The 22862-nt window shown below is 40.6% G+C and overlaps 1 protein-coding gene across 2 annotated transcripts; it reads left to right on the top strand.

Moving 5' to 3' along the window:
* Positions 1-12313: 12313 nt before the first annotated feature.
* Positions 12314-22125, top strand: LOC150045547 (NXPE family member 4-like). Of its 2 annotated transcripts, XM_090319480.1 has the most exons (6): positions 12314-12519; positions 12753-12858; positions 15182-15915; positions 16855-16916; positions 18304-18510; positions 21337-22125. In XM_090319480.1, the coding sequence occupies exons 2-6, from the start codon at positions 12775-12777 to the stop codon at positions 21870-21872; spliced, it is 1623 nt and encodes a 540-aa protein (XP_090175606.1). In that variant the 5' UTR covers positions 12314-12519; positions 12753-12774; the 3' UTR covers positions 21873-22125. The 2 variants fall into 2 exon arrangements, with proteins under 2 accessions (XP_090175606.1, XP_090175607.1); XM_090319481.1 differs by lacking the exons at positions 12314-12519; positions 12753-12858 and adding an exon at positions 15049-15093.
* The last annotated feature ends 737 nt before the right edge of the window (positions 22126-22862 follow it).

The following is a 22862-nucleotide window of genomic DNA, read 5'->3' on the forward strand; positions in this document are numbered from 1 at the left end:
GGTTTTCACAGGTACCTGAAAGTAATGTGCATTTCTGTTTCCTTGGCTTTCTTACTTTTCTATGTTTCCTGGGATTTCACAATAAGTACGAATATTGGCATCTTTTTTCCTTTTTCTGCTTTGCAACTCTACACCTCTTGACAATTTCAGTGTTTCAAGGGAGTTAGTAAGCATGTATTCCAGAACCATCTCAATCCCTATATTCCAGTCTATAAATTCAACCATTACGAAGGCTTCCACTCATCAGGAGGATTTAATCTCCATACTCAGTTTCACGGCTAGCTACCAGAGTTACTCTAGCAACTGTTTTCATACTCCAATATATCGGGGAGACAATTACCTTCGTGGGGGGCATGTGATGCTGTCCTAAGAAGGATACTCTTCTGTTCTTTCTCATCGAAAGAGGCTAATGAACTTCTAAAGTCATAACTATACTACCAATGTATGGGTGCCCACTTACGTGTCAGCTCCAGCCTCTTCTGTACATAAAAGGTGTATGAAAAGAAAGTGAGCACAGATGTATGGCCACAGGCACCCAAAAACTGAAACTTAAGTTGCTCACTAAGGAAGGAGGCTATGGATTTTTTTTTTTACATCTCAATAATTGTGACTAGAAGCTATATGTAATCCAGGACACTGTTTGAGACATTCTAGTAAACTTTCAGTTCTGGAGGGGGCTGTTAATTAAATTGTATGACTCACAGCTGAACCCGATGTAGCTTTTGATGCATCAGAAGTTGGGATGCCTGACAATCATGAAGGAGTCAATTCACATTCTTAGCACCATGGCTTTCATAGTTGTTCTGAGCTCCAGGTCTAAGTGTCATCTGATTCCCTAAATGTGGCAAGCAGGATCAGATTGGGAGGTGTGACCCGGTACAGGAACCATTCTGTAGGAACCTTGTAACTTCCCCCATGGGATAATGAGCTACAGAGCTAATGCACAACAGAAATATGAGGATGAATTGGGTCCAAGGTTGAGGAGATGCATCTGATAATGACCTTTATAAATTTTAATATATAATTTTTATTATAATGATTAGACCAAGTTGTCTCAATGTAACATGTCAATTTATGAGTACAATGCAGCTTGATTAATGTCAATCCATTCCATCAATCTCCTCCATCTCTCCCAACCCATCCATCCCCTGGGGTTACCTGATTCTGTTTTCACATTTGTATATTGACTATTACGGCTGCATTTGCCATCCCTTCCTCTCACCATTTCCCTATCATCCCTCCCCTTGGGTAATAACTTTCTTGTTGGCAAAGTATCAGTGCAGTGGTGCAAATGGCCACATGGCAAGAAACAAGTGCACTAAAATATTTTCTTAATATTCGATATAAAAATCATCTCAACATAATAATAGCTATAAAAACCTATAGCTAGAGAGAGTGAAGGAAAGGATAACATTGTCCAAAAAGAAATGTACTCTTTACCTGACTTATGTAACTGTAACCCTTATGTACACCACTTTTATAATAACAGTAAAAAAATAAATTAAATTTAAAAAATAAATGTTAAGAAAAGAATAGCCAACATAATAAATGGAGAAAAGGCGAGATCCTTTCTGTTTAGGTCAAAAATGAGAGAAAAAAAAAAGATGTTCTCTCCACTGTTATTCAATGTAGTGCTACAATGCTTACCCAGATGAATGAGGCAAGAAGAAGAAATAAAAGGAATATAGGTAACACAGAAAAGTTAAATTTTCCTCATTTGCAGATAAAGACTCTAGGGAATCCGCAGTCTCCTCAATTTGATAAATACTTTTCGGTAAAGTAGCAGGATATAAAATGAGCCCGTTACAAATAGACTAAGAAAGAAATCAGGAAAGCAATCTTACAGTAGCCTCAAAAAATTTAATAGCTGACAAAGCTTTATTATAAAAGCTTGCAGAAGATACTAGAAGATGGAAATACACCCCTTTTCATGGATCACTAGAACTGTGTGCTGATGTCTACGCTACTGGAAGCAATCTACAGACTGAGTGCAGTTATTTTCATAGAAATTCTAAACAAATAGAAAAATCAGTCCTCAAATTCACATCAAAGCATGCAAGACCATGAATAGCCAAAGCAATCCTGAGGAGTAAAAGAAAAAAAAAATGACGTTTGACAATTCCTAACTTCAACTTAAGTCCACAGTTGAGATTTAGGGAAAGATGGTAGAATACTTACAGAAGAAAATTAAGGATCTGCTCCAATCAACCCAAGGACTTAAAGCAGGAAAAGCCAGCTTATGTGAGGACCAGGGCAAAAGAGTAAGAAGACAGAATCTAGCATGGATCCAAAATAATTGATCTGAGTTGTCCCTGAGCTCTTCAGCTCAATGTTACCACCCTACCCTGTGAGCCACAGCCCTGCTTCCGGGTTTCTGGAGGTTAACTGAAGAGTCTCCAGGACTTTTGTGTCCAGGCTGGCTGTGAACTGCGAGCCTCAGATCTCAGCCCCCTGAGTAGCTAGGATTGATTACAGGCATAAACCACCATCCGGCCAAAATAAGTGCATCTTAAACTTCTAAAGTAAAGAAGAAGCAAACACACATGCACACACAACTTACCTGGACTGAAGGGCTCGCCAAAGGCCAGAGCTGTCTTGGATGCAGAGGCAGCTCATTGCTGGAGGGCCCCAGAGAAGCAGCAAACAAAGGCATTTCATTTCCATTCATACCAGCTGCACCACCAGAGGAAGCCAGGAAAGCAGCCAGCTAACATCCACCAAGGGTGAGTGACTTTGCTCCCAGAGAGCAGGGAGAAGGGCCTTCTGTATTCCTACAACATCTGCCATGTCCCAGACACCTGGCCACACTGACTGAGCAATCAGAGAAGCCATCACTGTGGAATCTCGTCATCACTTAACCCCTCCATCAGGGCACCAATTCCTACGACCCAAGCAGATCCCAGTGGGTAAGTTCAGAAGGGGATTCTGGTAGATTGCTAAACACAAAGCTCTGTGGCAGATAAAAAGTTGAGTATGTCTCCCACTGCTTGGGGCTGTCTAGAAACTAAACCGGAAAAGCTCTAGCCCACGAAGTGTAACTGCAGAGACTTCCTGTGTTTCATTTTACCCTGAGGTACTGTCAGGTCAGGCAGAAACATCCTGAGTGGGCCTGTCTTGAGGCCCAGGGCTTCCTTCCTCTCCCTCTCCAGCGATTACACCCGAATGAGCAGAATAGCTGAGGCAGAGCATGGAGCAGGGACTGAGAAGGGAAGATCATCTTGAAGAGAGAATTCAGTGGGCGATAAATTGTAATCTCAACAAAGAATGCTGACTGTTCGGGGGAGGCTCTTTAAAAATCATCATCCCCGTTGCTTTTTCTTGTGTGTATGTTTGCACATCATGGTTTGGTTGGTTTTCATTTTATTTGGAGGTTGAGGGTTACTTTTTATTTATTTTTGTCATTTGGCTGGCTGCTGGTTTTCTTTTTTTTTTTTTTTGCTTCTTCATCCTCTTCCTTCCATTTCTTCCTTTTTTCTTTTCTTTTTCTCTGTGCCCTTCTCTTTCTGGTAACCTGCTCCACCTCACCATTCACTTACCCTAGTAGCTTCATCTTTTCTACTTATTTCTAACTTCTGACTCCTCTTCACAACTGAACTACATACACATACCCAGTGTAACCCATTCACTGTCTCAGCATCTTCCTTACCTATATCTCCTCCTTCGGTCTCCCTACCCCTCACAGCTTAGTAACAATCCCTACTTACTATATAAAAAACCTAGGCCTCTGTATGTACAGTGAGACTGGATACATAGATAAAGCTGTCAATGGTATCCTTTAGTATGTAAAAATTTCACTGCATTTTGACCTGGAGAAGGTATTAGAGCTGAGATACTTCCTCACCACAGTGATGGGAAACTATTTATCCAATCACTTAGCATCTCATCTACTGAGAACTCAGAGACCAGCCCATCAGAGAGATTTCAGGCATCTAAAAGCCCAAACAGCAAGGAGTAAATACAAACATAGAATATGAGAGAGCAAGGAAATGTAATACTATAATCCCCCCCAGGAAATAACAATAATACAACAGGAAGCAAAAGAAACTTCATATACAAAGCTTTAAGGACTATTGATAAAAATGTTCAATGTAATGAGAGAGGACCTCTACATGCAATTCTGTGAACCCAAAAAGTATACTGAAAAAGAAATAAAGGAATTCAATAAGAACAGAGATTTAAAAATATGAATCCTGGGCTGGGATGTAGCAAAGTGCTTGCCTAGCAAGTGTAATATCCTGGATTCAATCCTCAGTACTAAAAAAGAAAAGACAAAAAAAAAAATAACTGTTCAAAAAAAAAAAAAAGCAAACATGAATCCTAAGTAGATGTAAATAAAGGGGTATATCTCCCAACACAGTTAAGTCCAGGTCCAGATAGTTTAACTACTAAATTCTATAGGATCTTTAAAGAAAAACTAACATCATTACCCTTCAAACTTTACATGAAATAAAAAGGGAGTTACTACTACAAAACTAATTCTATGAAGCCAGCCTTATATTTCTCCCAAACTGAACAGAGACTCAACAAAAAAAAGTCAAAAAAAAAACCTACAGGCCAATCTCTGATGAGCATAGATGCAAAACTCCCTAATAAAATACTTGCTAATGGGCCAGGAGTTTGCCTAATGGTAAAGTGATTGCCTGGCATGCACGAAGACCCAGGTTCATCCCTCAGTACCACATACATAGAAAAAGCCAGAAATGATGTTGCGGCTTAAGTGGTAGAGTACTAGCCTTGAGAAATCCTAAAGATAGTACGCAGGCCCTAAGTTCAAGGCCCAGGACTGGCAAAAAAAAAAAATACTTGCTAACCAAATTCAACAATTAATCAGAAAACTATATGCACTGATCACACTGGTTTTATTCTAGGGATGCAACAATAGTTCAATATGTATACATATACTATAGCACATTAATAGAATCAAGAATTATATGGCCATCTCAATAGAGACAGAAAACGCCTTTGACAAAACCCAGTATTATTTTATGATAAAAAGATCTGGAGAAGCTAGAAATAGAAGCAACACAGCTGAACAGTATAAAGGTTATTTATGAAAGCCTACAGCCAACATCATACTAAATGATGAAAAACTAAAACCATTTCCTCCAATATCACGAATAAGACAAGGATGTCCCTCTCTCTTTTTCTATTCAATATAGTACTGGAATTCTTAGCCAGAGCAATAAAGCAAGAACTAGGCATAAGAAGGATCCAACTAGGAAGAAAGAAGTCAAATAATCCATATTTGTGGATGATATCATCCTATATCTAAAGGATCCTAGTGACTCCACCCAATGTTCTACTTTTTGTAAACTATATATATAATATTTTTGTAAGCTATATATATATAATTAACCCATAAAAATCAACTTTTCTGCATACCAACAATGAGCAGATGGAAAAGAAAGTGAAAACTACATTTTCAATCACCTCAGAAAAATAAAATACCTAGGAGTAAATCTAACCAAGGAAGGAAAGGACTTCTACAACAAAAACTATGAAGACTTTGAAGAGAGAAGTTGAAGGAGCTACAAGATGTTCATGGATTCACAGAATTACTATCATGAAAATGGCCATACTGCACAAAACCATCTGTGAATATAATACAAACCCCATCATAATTCCAATGGCAGTTTTTTTCACAGTGATAGAGAAAGCAATCCAAAAATTTATATGGAACAACAACAGGCTGTGAATAGTTAAAGCAGTCCTGATTTAAAAAAAAAAAAAAAAGCCTGGCGTGGTGGCTCATGCCTATAATCCTAGATATGCAGGAGACTGAGATCTGAGGATCAAAGTTCAAAGCCACTAGGGAACAAAGTTCATGAGGTTATTATCTCCAATTAACTACCAGAAAACTGGAAGTGGTGCTCTAGTTCAAGGGTAAGGCAGTAGCCTTGAGCTGAAGAGCTCAGGGACAACGCCCAGGCCCAGAGGTCAAGCCCTGAAACCACCACCAACAACACAACAAAAAGTAATGCTAGAGGTACCAACAATTATATACATTAAGTTTTACTATAAAGCTATAGAAATAAAAACTTCGTACCAGTACAAAAACAGACTTTCACACACACACACACACACACACACACACACACACACACACACACACACACAAGCTCACGAAGAAAAGACAGCCTCTTGTCTTTAATAAGTGATCTTGAGAAAATTGGACATCCATATGCAGATAACTGAAATTGGATCCTTGCCTGCTACATTGTATTAATAGTAATTCAAAATGGATCAAAGACTTCAATGTAAGACCCAACACTTTGAAACTCTTAGAGGAAGAAGTAGAAAAATGAGAACTTATTGGTACAGCAGGAACTTCCTAAATATAACTCCAGGGGTACCGTAAATAAGAAGATTGATAATTAGATTGCATGAAGTTAAAAGTTTCTGCATAGTGAAGGACATATAAGAACACAACCTGGGGCCAGGAGTGTGGCCTAGAAATAAAGTGCTTGCCTAGCATGCATGAAGACCCGGGTTTGATTCTTCTGTACCACATACACAGAAAAAGCCGGAAGTAGTGCTGTGGCTCAATTGGTAGAGCCTTGAGAAAGCCAAAGGACAGTGCCCAGGCTATGAGGTCAAGCCCCAGAACTGGCAAAACAACAACAACAACACAGCCGATAGATCTTTTCCAGCTATATGTCTGACAAGGTAAAAATCCTTAAAGATAATTAAAACAAATTTTACTACTGAACTACAATAACTAAAAAAAGAACAGAATAAGGAAAAACACATAATTCAATGATGTATAATAGAAGTTCTAGAAATAAGCCAACATAACTACAGCCATCATGGAGCCTCTTAAACATTTTTTTGGGATACCCATATATAGAAGACTGAAACTGGACCCAGACCTTGCCCTGTACAAATTATGTATGCCAGGTGCAAGTGGCTCATGCCTGTAATCCTAGCTATTCAGGGGGCTGAGGTCTGTGGAAGGTGGTTTGACGCTAGACTGAGAAGAAAAGTCTCCATGAGACTCCTATCTTCTATTAACCACTCAAAAACTGGTACTGGAGCATGGCTCAAAGTGGCAGACAGCTAGCCTTGAGCAAAGGAGTTCAGGGACAGTACCCAGGCCCTGAGCTCAAGTTCCACAGCCACCACTACCAACAATAACAATAACAACGAAGATCTTAGTATAATATAATTCCTATGTATGGTATTAGATCTAAGTTGGGTTCTGTTGATTCCCCTGCTTCACAGTAGTGTGTTATTTTGTTTCCTGCTTTTGATATGCCTCTGCTGTTTAAATGAGGAAAATTTCTACACAACGGCAGAGATGTAAATAAATAATGACTAAGATTTAAAATTTCCCCTGCTGGGTCATTAGTTTGGGAGATAGAGGCACTGGTCCTGAAGTTTGTAATTGTGTTGTCCCTTGATATGCTACAGTCTTCACGTTCTTTTAGTAATATGTACCACAGAGTTTTCTTCTCTATCAGCTCTATTCGTAGATTTAGGTCTTAGCACCATATCTCCGAGAGCATTTTCCACTTGCAATGTCCACCAACGTACTTACTTGTTATTCAGTGTTAACTGGTGATAGCTCTGGTAAGAATATAGGAGATCTTGTTGCTCTGAAAAAGTCTCAAGGCACTTTTCTTTCCCATTTTCTCTGTCTCAGGCAAATCTTAGGCCCTTTCATGCTCCCAAATAGAGTTGAGATAAAGCTGTAATTTTCAAAGTCTTCTAGCAGAAGGAGGGTGCAGTGGCTTATGCCTGTAATCCTAGCTACTCAGGAGGCTGAGATCTGAGGATTGCATTCTTTAGTGCCAGCCCGGGCACTGAAGATCGTGAGACTCTTATCTCCAGTTACCCACTAGGAAACTGGAAGTGGTGCTGTGGCTCAAGGGGTAGGGCAGTAGCCTTGAGCTGAAGAGCACAGGGACAGTGCCCAGGCCCAGAGTTCAAGTCCCAGGACCCACAGTTACCAAAACATGTTAGTTTATCCTTCAAAAATAAAACTTACCTTGAATTCCAGACTGGACGTAACTGTCAAGGTCCCAGTGAGAAGGAAAAGTTGCCTATTTCTAACTGCAAGGCCCTACAATTTTTCAGTTTCCCTCCTCAGATAGGCATTTTCCTAGGATAAAGTTCAAACAATCTTTATTGGCGGTAAAGCTCAAACTCATCAAGTAGGATGTGCCTAAGAATTGATTGAACAATAATCCATTAGCGATACATTTGCAAACCTTGGCTTATCTTGTCAAAAAACCAAGTCACAAACATCAATAGCTCCATTCAGTTCCTGTCGGGAAGACCTAATGCATTGGTCTTCATAATCTGCTCCAAACAAAGATGACTGGTGAATCAGCCTGTACATCTTTATTCCAGTATCTCTGTTGGCTCGAATCACCATTCTTAGTCAACCATGAGCAGCTGCTTAAATGAGAACACAAAGAGCCCAGAAAGGACAAATAGTAATTTACACATCCTGGGAGATGCATTTCACATTGAGAATGAAGGAAACATCTCTAAAAATATTTCTGCAAAAAGAGTAATAAATCTTGTAGCGATGTGCCTTACAAAATAGAATCCTTCCCATTCTAAACCATCTGCCTTCAACTTCTTCAGCTTTTCATTTTCTATATAAAACAAGATACACATTTGCTTTGTAATTTATATGACTAGAGGATCTTAATGTTTATATTTTATGCTCAAGGTCTTCCTGATTTTATTTCTTATCTTCATGGGAAACAGGTTGCTTTCTGTTGTCAGTAAACAAAAATGGGATTTGTGTGTTTATTTATATGTAACTGGGTTGGTGTAACTTGGATAGTTTCATATCCAGATAGATAGATAGATAGATAGATAGATAGATAGATAGATAGATAGATATCAAATATGTGTATATATGCATATATATATAAACCATATATGTGTTTGTATATACATATAACACACACCACACACACACACACACACACACAGTGCCAGCCCTGGGGCACTCAGGGATCAGGGCACTGTTCCAGAGCCTCTTTGTGCTGAAGGGGCTACTGCTGTACCACTTGAGCCATGGTGTTACTTCTGGCATTTTCTGAGTAGTTCACTGGAGATAAATAGTCTCATGGACTTTCCTGCCCAGGCTGACTTTGAACCATGATCCTCAATCTCCTGAGCAGCTAAGATTACAGGCATGAACTGTATTCTTGATCGGTTGGAAATGGGGCCTGAAAGTCCAGGTGCTTACATCATGCACCAGCAGCTGGGTACACGTGGCTCCTGAGCAAGTCTCATCGGCGCTTCTCACAAGAGGTTAAATACATTTGAACACATCTGCCTGGTCTTCCTGACTTTTTCATTTTATTTTAAAGCAAGAATCAAGACTCTTTCCATGAGGATCTTCCAGATTTTGATAATTCTTGATAATGTCCATGGTTTTACTCTATCACACTAGCTTTAATAATTTTTTTTCCAGTCCTGGGGCTTGAACTCAGGGCCTGAGCACTGTCTCTGAGCTTCTTTTACTAAAGGCTAGCACTCTACCTCTTGAGCCATAGCACCACTTCCGGCCTTTTCTGTGTATGTGGTACTGAGGAATTGAATGCAGGCCTTCACTAGGAGAGCACTCTACCACAAAGTCACATTCCTAGCCCACTTTAATACTTCTTTCTGTGTTTATCTAATAACGATTCTATAACTGGTTTAACCGGACATGGCTAGTGTAGGGCTGCCCATATACACTCTAAGGCATCTAAAATAAGACAATATTTGTGAAGGGTTTGATTTGGCTGTTCCTTAGGAGACGGATGCCAGTGGCCACTAACGTTAATACCCCCCTTTTGAGTTACATAGATTTATGATGTTAATTTGCTTTGATACAGAGACACAAGGTTTTTTTCCATATATTTTTATTATAATTATAATTGATAGAAGAGTTACATTATATTCACCAGATAGAAGGTGCACTACTCCACAAACATTGACACCCTTTCTCATGTCTTGGTTCCCATTTCCCTCCCCCACCCCCACCCCTCATCTTGTTTTTTGTGTGAACTTTGCATCTTTTCATGAGATAGGCATATTAGACATTCTTGACTTAGAAATGTGAAAACACAGAAAAGAACTGGAATAATTTGTCCAGATTTTCTGATGAGCTTTGACAATGAGTGAGTCTCAGCTTCCTGCCATTTTGATTTGTGATTCCAAATATTCTGCCCATGCAATCTAGCCAAGTTCGGGCAGACTTTCTAGTTCATATCTTTATTGTCCATTATGCTTTAAAGGCCCAGTTTTTCTGTATCACAGTTTCCTTCAAATAGTTTAAAAGTTGGATATGGCATCCTACAATTAAGAAATATTTCAGCCAGGCACCAGTGGCTCATACGTACCTGTAATCCTAGCTACTCAGGAAGCTGAGATCTGAGGATCATGGTAAAGAGCCAGCCTGGGCAGGAAAATCCATGCGACTCTTATCTCTTAAATCACTACCAAAAAGCCAGAAGCAGGGCATAGCCCTGAGCAAAAACAGCAAAGGAAAAGCACCCAGGCCCTGAGTTCAAGCCTCAGTACCAGCACAAAAAAAAAATAAATAAATTAAGAAATTAATAAGAATACAAATCCCAGACAGACTCACATTTGTAAATGTCAGCTTTCATTCTCTTGGCCTGAAATATAATCAGTATTACTGTCTGGGACTTCATTGAAACTGAGGTTCTTTTTAGTTCAACTCAGCAAAATCTTTGAATTCTGGCAGCTGGGTTTTCAACACGAGGCTCACAAGGGAAGCAGGAAGTTCTCTTTCATGGGTGACCACGCAATCATTCAAACTCCTGGCTTTAGTCCCAATTGCCTTGTCAGAGATCAATCACCTTTCTAGAGTTACAATCCCACAGTCTAAAGAACACCAAAATCATTTTATCTACTGTCAAGCATTTCACCACTCCCAACTGTCTCCACTCGGATCTAGTAACTCTAGTTTGTGATCCAGGCTCCTCCTCAAGGTGGAGCTGACATGCCTGACATTTGTAATCAGAAACAGGCAGAAGGTATGAATCCCGACAAAAGTGTTCACCACGCTGCAACTTACAGCTGCGACTGGTTTGAGTACAGAGAGAAAGCATCCCAGTAGCACACTGGAAGCTTCAGAGGAAAAACTCCATGCTAAGCTTGCTGAGTTCCTAAGTATGAGACGGAACAAAGTCTTCACACTCGAGGTATGAAAATATTAGCAAATGGGGCCAGGAACATGACCTAGTGGTAGAGTGCTTGCCTAGCATGCACGAAGACCTGGGTTGGATTTCTCGGCACCCACATACACTGAAAAAGCCAGAAGTGGTGTTGTGGCTCAAGTGGTAGAGCGCTCACCTTGAGAAAGCCCAAGGACAGTGCCCAGGCCCTGAGTTCAAGCCTCAGGACTGGCCAAAAAGAAAGGGAAATATTAGCAAGTAGTAAGGAGCTAAAAAGTGCCCCTATTCTGAAGCAGCACCCATCTTGTTGTTTATATAAACTATGAGTGACCCAAAAGCACATAAAAATTAAAGAAACAGAATTGTGGTGCCATTAAGTCCCAGGAACTGACCTGTCTGTGTTAAAATTAACCAGAACTCACGTAAATTCAAGGGAAGGTATTTGTTTTCTAAAGCAGAACTCACGTAAATTCAAGGGGTGGCATTTGTTTTCTAAAGCCATAAAACTACCCTCAGACAGCTAATTAGGACTCTACTGGCTTCCACTGCCCTGAAATGTCCCTAACCCCTACCTTATCTCACTCCAATAGCTGATTGCTGTTTTGATGTAAATCTGTGGTCTTTGCCTTTAAAAGCCCTGTAAAAATGCAGGTGGCCTCCTCCTAGCTCCCTGTATGGGAGTGTAGGACAAGGCCGAGCTAGCCGCCTGAATAAAGCCTTGCTTTTGCATTTCGGAATGTCTGACTCTCAGCGGTCTCTTGGTGGTCGTCCTGAGACTTGGGCATTACAGTAGAATAGGTGAGGAGAATGGGAACATTTGATCTTTAGATGTCGTTAATGTCTCTCAAAAACAGGGAGTTCAGGAATAAGGTGGTGGGTGTTTCTGTGCTTTTGAAGGGTAGGAAATTTTAGAAGGGTAGTATTCAGACAATCTGATGTTTTATGTTTTGAGATTTTTTGTGTGAGATCTCATGCAGGCTCGATAGAAGGCTCTAGCACTGGGTTTCTAACCCCAGCCCAAGCATTGTGGCTGTAAGACAACTTGAAATTCCCAAACTACTTGTCTGAAAGAAACAAACAACAACAACAAAAAAAATTTTGATAATGACTGCAGAGCATTTGAAAAGTAATAAACAGAAGTTTTCAAATAAATCTTTTCAAGGTTGGTAAAACAAGGATAAAGAACCCACAGACAGGGATGAAGGAAGGAAGAACGATCATTTCACATTTGATGGACAGTGGGACAACGTATGCCAAAGTTCACTGAAGTATTTTTGCCTGCTGTTTGTGATAAAAGGAAGACTATAAGGAAGTGAGAAGTGACACAGAACCTGGAAAAGCCACTAAAAAAGAGCAAGCCAGCATGCGTCAGGTTTTTGACTATTCCCTTTCTTATGGCTTGTGGTGGGTGCTGGGAGATCTCTGTGGAATAAACATGCTGATAGCCGGGGATGGAAGCTGGATGGGATAATATTTAGTTTTAGGAATAATTCTATCTAAGGATTGAAAATAATCAGGAGGCATAAAAAAGAATGTTTCCACGTTTCGCTTTCTGTTTTGCTCTGTGATATGTTGGTGTGACTTCCTTTGTGTTGTTTCTCATAGGATTCCGATCACGAAAGCAGCCATGGCAAATCGAAGGTCGCTCTTAGTACTGTGGCTTATATTAGCCTCCTTGATCACGTTTGCAGTTTTCCGAAACATCACCAAGGTAGTGATTCTCTTCCGTGTCCTTCAAAAGAAAAAATGTATACTTTTTTACTTGGCGTTTCTCTGTTCTAGCAAAAGTTCAAACTGGAAGGTGACTTATAGACTGTAGTAAGGCCATTTGAACAGCTTACACAACGCAATGCATGAGACAATTGCCAAACAATAGTTGAAGACATGGGTACAAGGCTGTGAACGTGTTTACACACCAATACCACCTTTCCACTGATACACATATCCCAAGTATCAGCTCACAACATCTTGTCTTTTCAAATCTATAAAAGAACTTCTAGAGAATATTGGGCATTTGTGTTTTTATGCATCTGCCTTTAAAACATAGTCGATGCTTTCTGAAGGAAACATTGCTCTATCCCAATATCAAACTGTTTGCCATTTGTCCGAACATTATATTAAAATACATCCTTGCTGGTTTTTGTGCTAGTTTGAACTCAGAGTCTTCTGCTCTCACTTGGCTTTCTCACTCAAGGCTGGCATTCTACCACTGGACTCACACTTCCACTTTCAGTATTTTTGCCAGTTAACCCGAGAGAAGAGTCTAATAGATTTTTCTGCACAAGCTGGGTTCAAACTGTGATCCTCAGATCTCAGCCCCCTAAGTAGCCAAGATTACAGGCATAAGCCACCAGTGCTCAGCTTCTAGCAACAATTTCAAATGTTCCTTTTGACAATCATTTTTGTCTTTCCTTTGGCTGTACCAGGGTTTGAACTCAGGGCTTTAACTCTACAGGGCAGGAGCTCTACCATTTAGTTATGCCTCTAATCCTATTTTGCTCTGGGTATTTGCTTAGGCCAGCCTATACCATGATTGTTTTGTTTTTTCTTTTTGCCAGGGCTTGAACTCAGGGTCTGGGCACTGTCCTTGAGCTTTATCAAGGCTAGCACTCTACCACTTAAGCCACAGCATCATTTCCAGTTTTTTCTGTGTATGTGGTACTGAGGAATTGATCCCAGGGCTTTGTGCATGCTACTCAAGCACTCTACCACTAGGCCATGCCCCAGCCCCTCTGATGCTCTTATTTAGGTCATAGCTAGGTCAATAGTTGAGCATAACCACACCCAGATTTTTTGGTTGAGATATTCTTATGAACAGGATGAGTTAATGCCCGGATCATTACTTAATTCCTTTTGTGCCAATATCAAGCTGTTTTTGTTACCATGGTGCAGCATTGCTTCTTTTCCTGAGAATTGCATTGGCTATTCAGGGTCTTTTGTGCTTCAAAACAAATGCCGGGATTGACTTTTCAGTTTCTATAGAAAACGACATTGGGATATAATAGGAATTGTATTGAATCTGTAGACTGCTTTTGGTAGTATAACCAGTTTTGTAGTGTTAGGTTCTGCTAATCCAAGAACACAAGCATCTCTCCATCTCCTAGTGTCTTCAGTTTCTTTCTTCCATGTTCACTGTGTTCAATGTGGAAGTCTTCAGACTCTACCTTTTTTTAAAATATTGTATGTTTGTATGTCATATGTACAATAAGTATTGCCTTACAAAACAGTTTCTATTTGCTAACCTATACACTAAAGACATTATTAGAGTACTTTAATTTTGACTGGGTTCTTATTGTTATCAGTGATTTTTTTTTCACATTCTTTTTTTTTTTTTTTTTTTTTTTTGCTAGTCCTGGGCTTGAGCTCAGGGCCTGAGCACTGTCCTTGGACTTTCTCAAGGCTAGAGCTCTACCACTTGAGCCTCAGCACCACTTCTGGCTTTTTTCTATGTATGTGGTACCGAGGAATCGAACCCGGGTCTTCATGCATGCTAGGCAAGCACTTTAACCACTAGGCCAAACTCCCGGCCCTGTTATCAGTGATTTTTATATTTTTGTTTGTCTTTGTGTTATTAATATCTTTTTTGTTTTTTTGTTTTGGAGGGGTTTATTTTCAGTTTAGCAGTTTTGTAAGGCAGGTCTGGTGGTGATGAGCAGTTCTCAGCTTTTGTTTGCAATGAGTTGTTTTAGTTTTAAGACTAAAAAAAAACAATAAGCATTTATTCTCTACTCGGAGTCTTCACAGCTTCCCGATAATGAAAATTTCATAACCTTCACTTTCAAAGATTCCAGAAGGTGTCTGGGGTTGACTAGCTCTTCCAAAGCAGATTAGCCAACGAAAGCTAAAGTCACCATTTCTAAAGAAAACACATCTGGTGTAGAAGACATGTATGGCCATAAAACCCCAATGTTGCTTAATTTTTGATGCTTCTCATTAATCCATAAAGGTAAAAGTTGGCCAACCTGCCTCCCAAAAAATTAGTACACAAATAGGAACATTTTCTATGTGTTCTGTTCTGTCTCTTGCCATTTCAGATTTGGCCTTTGTTCAAGTTTCCCATCTCCTTGCAACCCTGGGATTTCACCCAAGAGTCCTCATACCCTGAAGCACCTCTGAACCCAGCAGTTTCACAAGGTCACGTAGAGCCACGTGTCATGGAGATCATACATAAACTAGACCAGAGGATCCCACCCAGACCCTTTACCCACAAGAACAGCACCACCAGCGCTAAGCACAGCAGAGCCACCATCCTCAACCCTCAGCACACGTACTGCCAGGGGGACCAGCTGGATGTCCTGCTGGAGGTGAGGGACCACTTGGGACACAGGAAGGAGTACGGTGGGGACTTCCTGAGGGCCAGGATGTCCTCCCCGGCCTTGAAGGCAGGTGCGTCGGGAAAGGTGACGGACTTTGACAACGGCACCTACCTCGTGAGCTTCACTCTGTTCTGGGAAGGCCAGGTCTCCCTGTCGGTCCTGCTCATCCACCCCAGCGAAGGGGTGTCTGCTCTCTGGAGGGCAAGGAAACAAGGCTATGACAGGGTGATCTTCACTGGGCAGTTTCTCAGCGGCACTTCCACGGTCTACAGTGATTGTGCCCTGGCTTTCAACTCGAGTGCTGAGCTGTGCCAGTACTTGGATGCTCAAGACCAAGAAGCTTTCTACTGTGTGAAACCACCTCACGTTCCCTGCGCCTCTCTCACACACATGCGGTCCAAGAACAAGGATGTGTCCTATCTCAGCAAACAAGAAAGGAGCCTCTTCGAAAGGTAAATGGATGACTATTGCTGGATTTTACACTGAACGTCATGGTGATTTGGCCTGTATGTCAGAGGAACATTTTCCCTGGGTCACAACTTTGGGATTATTTAAGAAGAGCTGTTTAGGAAAGGAATTGTGAATTTATTTGGGGCAGTGGTCACTCTCCCACAGTCACTACACTTTGGGAACGTTTAAATTAATCCTTATCAATGAACTAAAAAGTACTGCCAAAAGGAAAGCTAAAAAGAAAGATAACCATATGTATGTTCTCTAATACATTATTTCTCAATCTCAGTACACTGACTTGCACACTTCCCGAGGACCCATAGCCTATGATCTAAGGGGCAGAGAAACAGAAATTCACTAAATGGCCTGATATGGTAGCTACAATAAACCAGCTTATTATTAACATAACAGTGTTGTCACCAATAACTAAATACTCTAGCTTCTTATAGCTTCTTACATGTATTTTGATTTGAGCAACTATAGGATAACTGCAATGTCTTTTTTAAAAAATTGTTACTATAAAGATGATGTAAGGGCTACAATTGTGTAAGTCAGATGAAGAGTATATTTCTTTTTGGACAACATTGCCCCTTCCCTTATTCATTCCCAGTTTTTCCCTCCCATCCCCACCCACAATTATATGTAGTTCATTTTCAACATGATGTCTAGTATCACTGTTGCATTTTCTCACCCTTTGTTCTTCCATTTCTGTACTCCCCTTACCCTCCCAAAAATAGATAAATGAACAAAAAAGAAAAGAAACTAAGAACAACAGCCACAAAAAAAGAGGGGGAAAAACCTTGTTGTTTCCATTTCCTGGAGTTCATTTTGATACTATTATTTTATATGATTGGCTACAGATAGAAATTGTGCCTTCATGTTCCTCTCCTAAGAATATCTGCCTTTGGTCTCACTGTGTGTGCAATGTCTTTCTCTTTAAGGTCAAATGTGGGTGTGGAGATTTTAGAAAAATTGAAACCGATTATTGTTTCCAAATGCAAAGGTAAGTGCTCATGGTTTGTTTGCTAGGAGACCACTTAAAGAGTTTCCTTTTTCCTCTGGCCAGCTCGCTGTCTCTGCCTCTCAACATTCTGTTCTACTACTTAACAAAAGCTACCCATGCTTCCATGTCACAATGAGAGGGAATAGGTGGAAGAACAAAGATATCACAAACCTGCCTGTCGTGCCACATCTAAAATCACAGTCTGACACATTAACCAGTGTTAAAACCAATGTTTAACCAATGTGAAAACGCCTTAAAGTAAAAAAAAAAAAAAAACTCTACCTAGTTTTCACCTCCTCCAGCCTCTCTTGTTGAACTAAGTCTACAGGTTTCTAAACTTCCAGCTAGGAGTCTTCTCTCCTCCTAAGTCTTTTGTCACCTTTCTAGACATTCTTACAACTTCCACATTTATATTTACTGGCTTCTAGAAAACCTCCATCTGAATGGATTTAAGGCAACAACTTCTGTATCTCTCTAAATCCAGCATGAAGATATAGCTAATTATTCAAACACAAAGTACAAACATTGCATTTGATGGCAGAGTGGTATGTTTCACCCCAGATTCATGGGCAAACTCATGCCCACTGAAAAATACTACTCTACTCCTTAGAGGTGCCACATGGCCACTGCTCTAAGCCTGCCTGCCACTTTACCTTCCTGCCCCTCAAAGCCTTCATAAACCAGTGACCAAAGAGGAATGCCTGACCTTTTTTTTCCACCTCCAGGGCTCTTTCCTGTCTACAGATAAATCCTTTCCTCAGTTTCCAAACCATGCTAATTACTAATAGGTTTTTTTTTATTAATATTACCTGGCCTGTAACTTGAACGATTTATAGTTTAATAGTGGCACTGAAGACACTGAGAAAGTGTGTATTTGTAGAGGCAAAGTGAATTAAATTAGTAGACTAAATGAGCTTCCATCCTGTGCAAGAATCAACGATATAGCTTCCATAGTGAGGGTAACAAATACATTGTAGCAGGAAGTCATTTTTTTTTCATGGAGAAAACATGTTATCTTATTATTAAAGGACATCATATAGGAAACTCACATCAGAAAAAAATTACTGAAATGCAGAAGTGAGGATGCATTAATAAGCCTTATGTACTACCAGCTACCCTTGTAGGAAGATGGCTTTTTTCTTTTTTTGCCAGTCCTGGGGCTTGAACTCAGGGCCTGAGCACTGTCTTGGGCTTACTCAAGACTAGAGCTCTACCACTTGACTTACAGTAGCACTTCTGGCTTTTTCTATGTATGTGGTACCTAGAAATTGAACCCAGGTCTTCGTGCATGGTAGGCAACCACTCACCACTAGGCCAAACTCCCAGCCCCTAGAAGATGGCTTTTCATACATGCTGTTAAATCTTTACCTTGTTCATCCTTTGTCAGAAGAAACGCTTCCAGTGAAAGAGAAATGCAAGCCTCAAATCAGATCAACAATCCCCAGTGGGCACGTCTGGCAAAACACATGGAACCCGGTTTCCTGCAGTTTGGCTCCAGTCAAAATGAAAGACTGCCTCAGAGGGAAATTCATCTATCTAATCGGAGATTCCACAATCCGCCAGTGGATGGAGTACTTCAAAATGAGCATTGACAGTATGGCTCCATATAAGCTATTATTCGTATCCTCTTCTGAAACTTGTTTTTCCACTTCAAAGGAATTTGGGGAATATCTCTTCTTTATCATATTCCTTAATCACTATACACCAAAATAAAACTGTTATTGTTCCTCTAAAAGAACACATTGATCTGTCTGGAAGGGAGCTAGTGTAAATAGCTAGCAACCTAGCTAGTGTAGGTAATATTTATTATCTTTTATCGTTGGAGAATTTGCTCTTCAGTATTTATATAGCATGTTCAGAAAGTGACAGATGGAAACAAAGATTTTTTTTTGTTCTTTTTTTGTTTATTGCCAGTTCAGGGGCTTGAACTAAGGACCTGGGCACTGTCCCTGAGCTTCTTTTTTGTTGTTGTTCAAAGCTACTGCTCTACCACTTGAGCCGCAGCATCACTTCTGGCTTTTTCTGTGTATGCGATACTGAGGAATCGAACCTAGGGCTTCATGCATGCTAGGCAAGCACTCAACAATTAAGAAATATTCCCAGACCTACAAAGATTATTTAGTGTACTAAATTGTTGCCCTTTATACATGGCACATTTAGGGTGTTCTAGATACTGATATATATACCAAGTTCAAACATGACTTCACATTGTATTTGGATGACCTTGGGAAACATTGCATTACTGTTTTGTTCAGTTTCCTAGTATATCAACTAGAAATAAAAGCACTATCTACCTGGTAAATTGAGGTAATCCGTACAATGTCTTTATAATACCATCTGTCGTGAAATAGGTTCTCATGGTTGTAAGCTGTTGGCCCTTTGATTATTACCTGATAATATAACAGATGCAGAAGTAACTGTTTGGCTTCAGGCTGGCATACAGTTAAAAGCATGAACAAGGAGTCAATAGACATAGACTGTGGCCTTGTGACTTTATTTTCTCTTCCTTGCTTTTCTTATCTATCAAAATAATAATTATTAACAATAATATCACCTGCTCTTTCTTTTGACAATGAAAGGAGGAAATAAATGGAAAGGATCTCACATATTGCAAGGTACATTAGCAAATAGAAAGCATCCAAAAAGCAATAGCAGTTATTAAAATGGACTAGAATCCAGTTGTGAAAACTCTACGTTCATTGCATTATGTACTGAACCAAAGACGTGCCAGCAGTAGTTCAGAATCCACTAATAGATCTTAGTCATCCCACTTAGAAAACCATTGCTATCGGCCACCTAAGTGCCTGGGCCCTAGCTCTATCATTGAGGACAAAGCAGTGATAAGAGTCCTATGTCTCCACCTTGGCCTTCTTGATGTGAGACCACTCTTGTAAGCTCCAATGCTAACTAAAAAACTGATCTTCTCAAAAAGGGGGAAATTGGTAGGGTCTGGGACCTTTTGTCAGTCACAGTGCTTGAATTCAGGGTCTGGACAGTAGCCGTGAGCTTTTTCACTCATGGCTAGCACTCTACTACTTTGAGCCACTTCCTATTTTCTTGGTGGCTAATTGGAGAGTCTCCCAAACTTTCCTTCCCAGGCTGAAATTTGAACCATGATCCTCAAATATCAGCCTCCTGAGTAGCTAGGATTGTAAGTGTGAGCCACCGGCACCCAGCCAAAAAGATTCTTCACAGAGGGAGAGTGAGGGAGGGAGGGAAGATAGAGAAAGAAAAAGAAAGAAGGAAGGAAAGAAGGAAGGAAGGAAGGAAGGAAGGAAGGAAGGAAGGAAGGAAGGGAGGGAGGGAGGGAGGGAGGGAGGGAGGGAGGGAGAGGGAGGGAGGGAGGGAGGGAGGGAGGGAGGGAGGGAGGGAGGGAGGGAGGGGAAGGGAAGGGAAGGGAAGGGAGGGAAGAAGGAAGGAAAGGAAAAACCAACTCTTGGCATGACTCAGTTGGGCCAGACAATGGGCCACGTGTCAGGTACCAAGTTTGAATCTTGGAACACACACATACACACACACCAAAAAAATGCTCATCTTTATGAAGTTAGCTGGAAGCAGACCAAGCAAGTAGCCCTGTCATTGTTCTCCAGACATGCTTGCATATCTCTGTTCTGCAAACTCTATGTCTTAAGACTTCTAACAGCCCTTTAGATCTAAGATGGCACATGTACAAAGCATTGACAATTATAGACTAGACTTTTTTATCATAATTTCTAGCTATAAAACAACCAGCCTCAATATTCTGGTAGATCTCATTAGTTTGATAAAAATGGAAAAAATTAATCTTAGTCTCTGCATGTTATGCTTATTTTCAAGATAAAGTAGAAAATTTTCGCAAACTGTGTGATTTGGGGCAATTTGACTTCCTTGCTTGGTTTTCTTCCATACATGACAATTTTATGCCTCTCTATGTATATGTGTGTGTGCACAGACACATACACAAAGGAATTCACGACTACTATTATCATTATTTTTGAAGATCATGTACTCAGTTAATATTCCATGTATATGAAAATAAATAGAAGTATAGAATATAATCTCAGATTTAATGTAATCTACAGTTGGGGAAATTGGTTCAAGTCCATCTTTTCATGCTAAGGACATCAATTAAAAGTTTTAGTTCAAATGAGTTCAAGCCACAGTTAGTAAGTTATTCAAAAACCATCATAACGAGACTCATCACATCATCCTGCAATGGCATTCCTCTCAAGGACTGACCATCCCCGATATTTTTCTGCGTGTTTCTACAGGAAGTTAAGTATGATCTCCTATGTCCATACAGCAGGTTTAATTCTTTAAGTATTCAGATAAAGTTAGCTTATTTAAATTCAAACATCAACACGTTTTCTCCTATCTTCCTGACTGGTGAACCTTTGTAACTCTGCTCTCCTCTCATTTTGCGGTTGCCTATTGTCACCAGCACTGAAGCCAGTGGACCTGCACGAGTTCGGAAAACTGAAACACCAGCTCGCAGTGGACCTGGATAGAAATATCAACATCCAGTGGCAAAAACATGGTTACCCCTTGATTGGATCGTTGGTCTATTCTGTCAAAGAGATCGAAAACATGGCCCGAGTAATCGACAGAACAGGAGGAGAGAAGAACACGGTCATTGTTATTTCTCTAGGCCAGCATTTCAGACCCTTCCCCATCGACGTGTTCATCCGAAGGACCCTCAACATCCACAGAGCAGTCCAGCGACTTCTTCTGAGGAGCCCAGACACCATGGTTGTCATCAAGACAGAGAACACCAGGGAGATGCACAGTGACGTGGAGAGATTCGGCAACTTCCACGGATACATTCAGTATCTGGTCATCAAGGACATTTTCCGGGAGCTTCCTGTAGGCATTATTGACGCGTGGGATATTACAATTGCATATGGCACGAACGACGTCCACCCACCACAACACGTAGTGGGAAACGAAGTTCAGATCTTCTTAAACTATATTTGCTAGACCACAGGTATCTCAGAACAGGACTGAATGCCAAGGTCGGTTCTCACTCTGGGAAGGTGACCTGCTCTGTGACTCACAGGGTCTATGAACTGAGCCAGACAAGGTTATCTCTAACCTGGACTGAAGTTCAGTCACTGTAACCCCCTGTGATTATTACCTTTATAATACCAATAGAAATTTAGATTTAAAAAGACAAGGAAGCTCTGAAGAGTCATTGGGGAATTCCTACCCTTCTGGCCTTCTTTGTTTTTTTTTTTTGTCAGTTGTGGTGCTTGAAGTCTGGGCCTGGGCACTGCCCTGAGCTCTTCAACTCCAGGCTTGCACTCTACCACTTGAGCCACAGTGCCACTTCTCCTTCTTGTCTTCTTGATCAGAGCCATGCTCTTCTTCTCTAGTGGGAAGATACCTGCAGGTAAAGTTCATACCGAGTCAGAGAAATAAAGTGGAAATGAAGTAAACAGTCAGATAAAGCAATCTTGCTTCCTTTCTCTTTCTCCCAATAATAATATGTCCCCAGATAATTGTCCAATGAGAAGGGCTGTGCTAACAGGTAACTCTTCTACTGTCTCAGAGGACAGCAGATTTGTAAATGAAGTCCTAGGACATTGGAAGCCCCAGTCTTCTCTCCCAGTGGGCAACCCCACTGGGCTCCAGTCTGATTATCTGCAGAGGCTAACAAGAAAGTCACAATATGCTGCCATTCAAGGAACCTGGCTTTAGTCCTGTTGTCAGTCATTTTAAGGCACTGGAAAAAGTCAGGTCAGCTCCCTGGGCCTCAGTTACTCAAATGTGTAGCTGTGGGTCCTCTTGATACTACTTGTAGGGGTAGAATTCAGGAGAGGTGATTGGGTAACAAGATACAGGAATTCCTGTAACTCCCACCAAAATCAATCTTATTTGTGTATTACACTTCTGGGAGAATGTTAGATTTGACCAAAGGGCTAAAAAAAAGTTTCACACCTTATCACAAGTTCAAGGACTATTATGCAG

This window comes from Megascapheus bottae, chromosome 27, assembly GCF_031878675.1.
Source record: "Megascapheus bottae isolate mThoBot1 chromosome 27, mThoBot2.hap1, whole genome shotgun sequence".
Classification (NCBI taxonomy): Eukaryota; Metazoa; Chordata; class Mammalia; order Rodentia; family Geomyidae; genus Megascapheus; species Megascapheus bottae.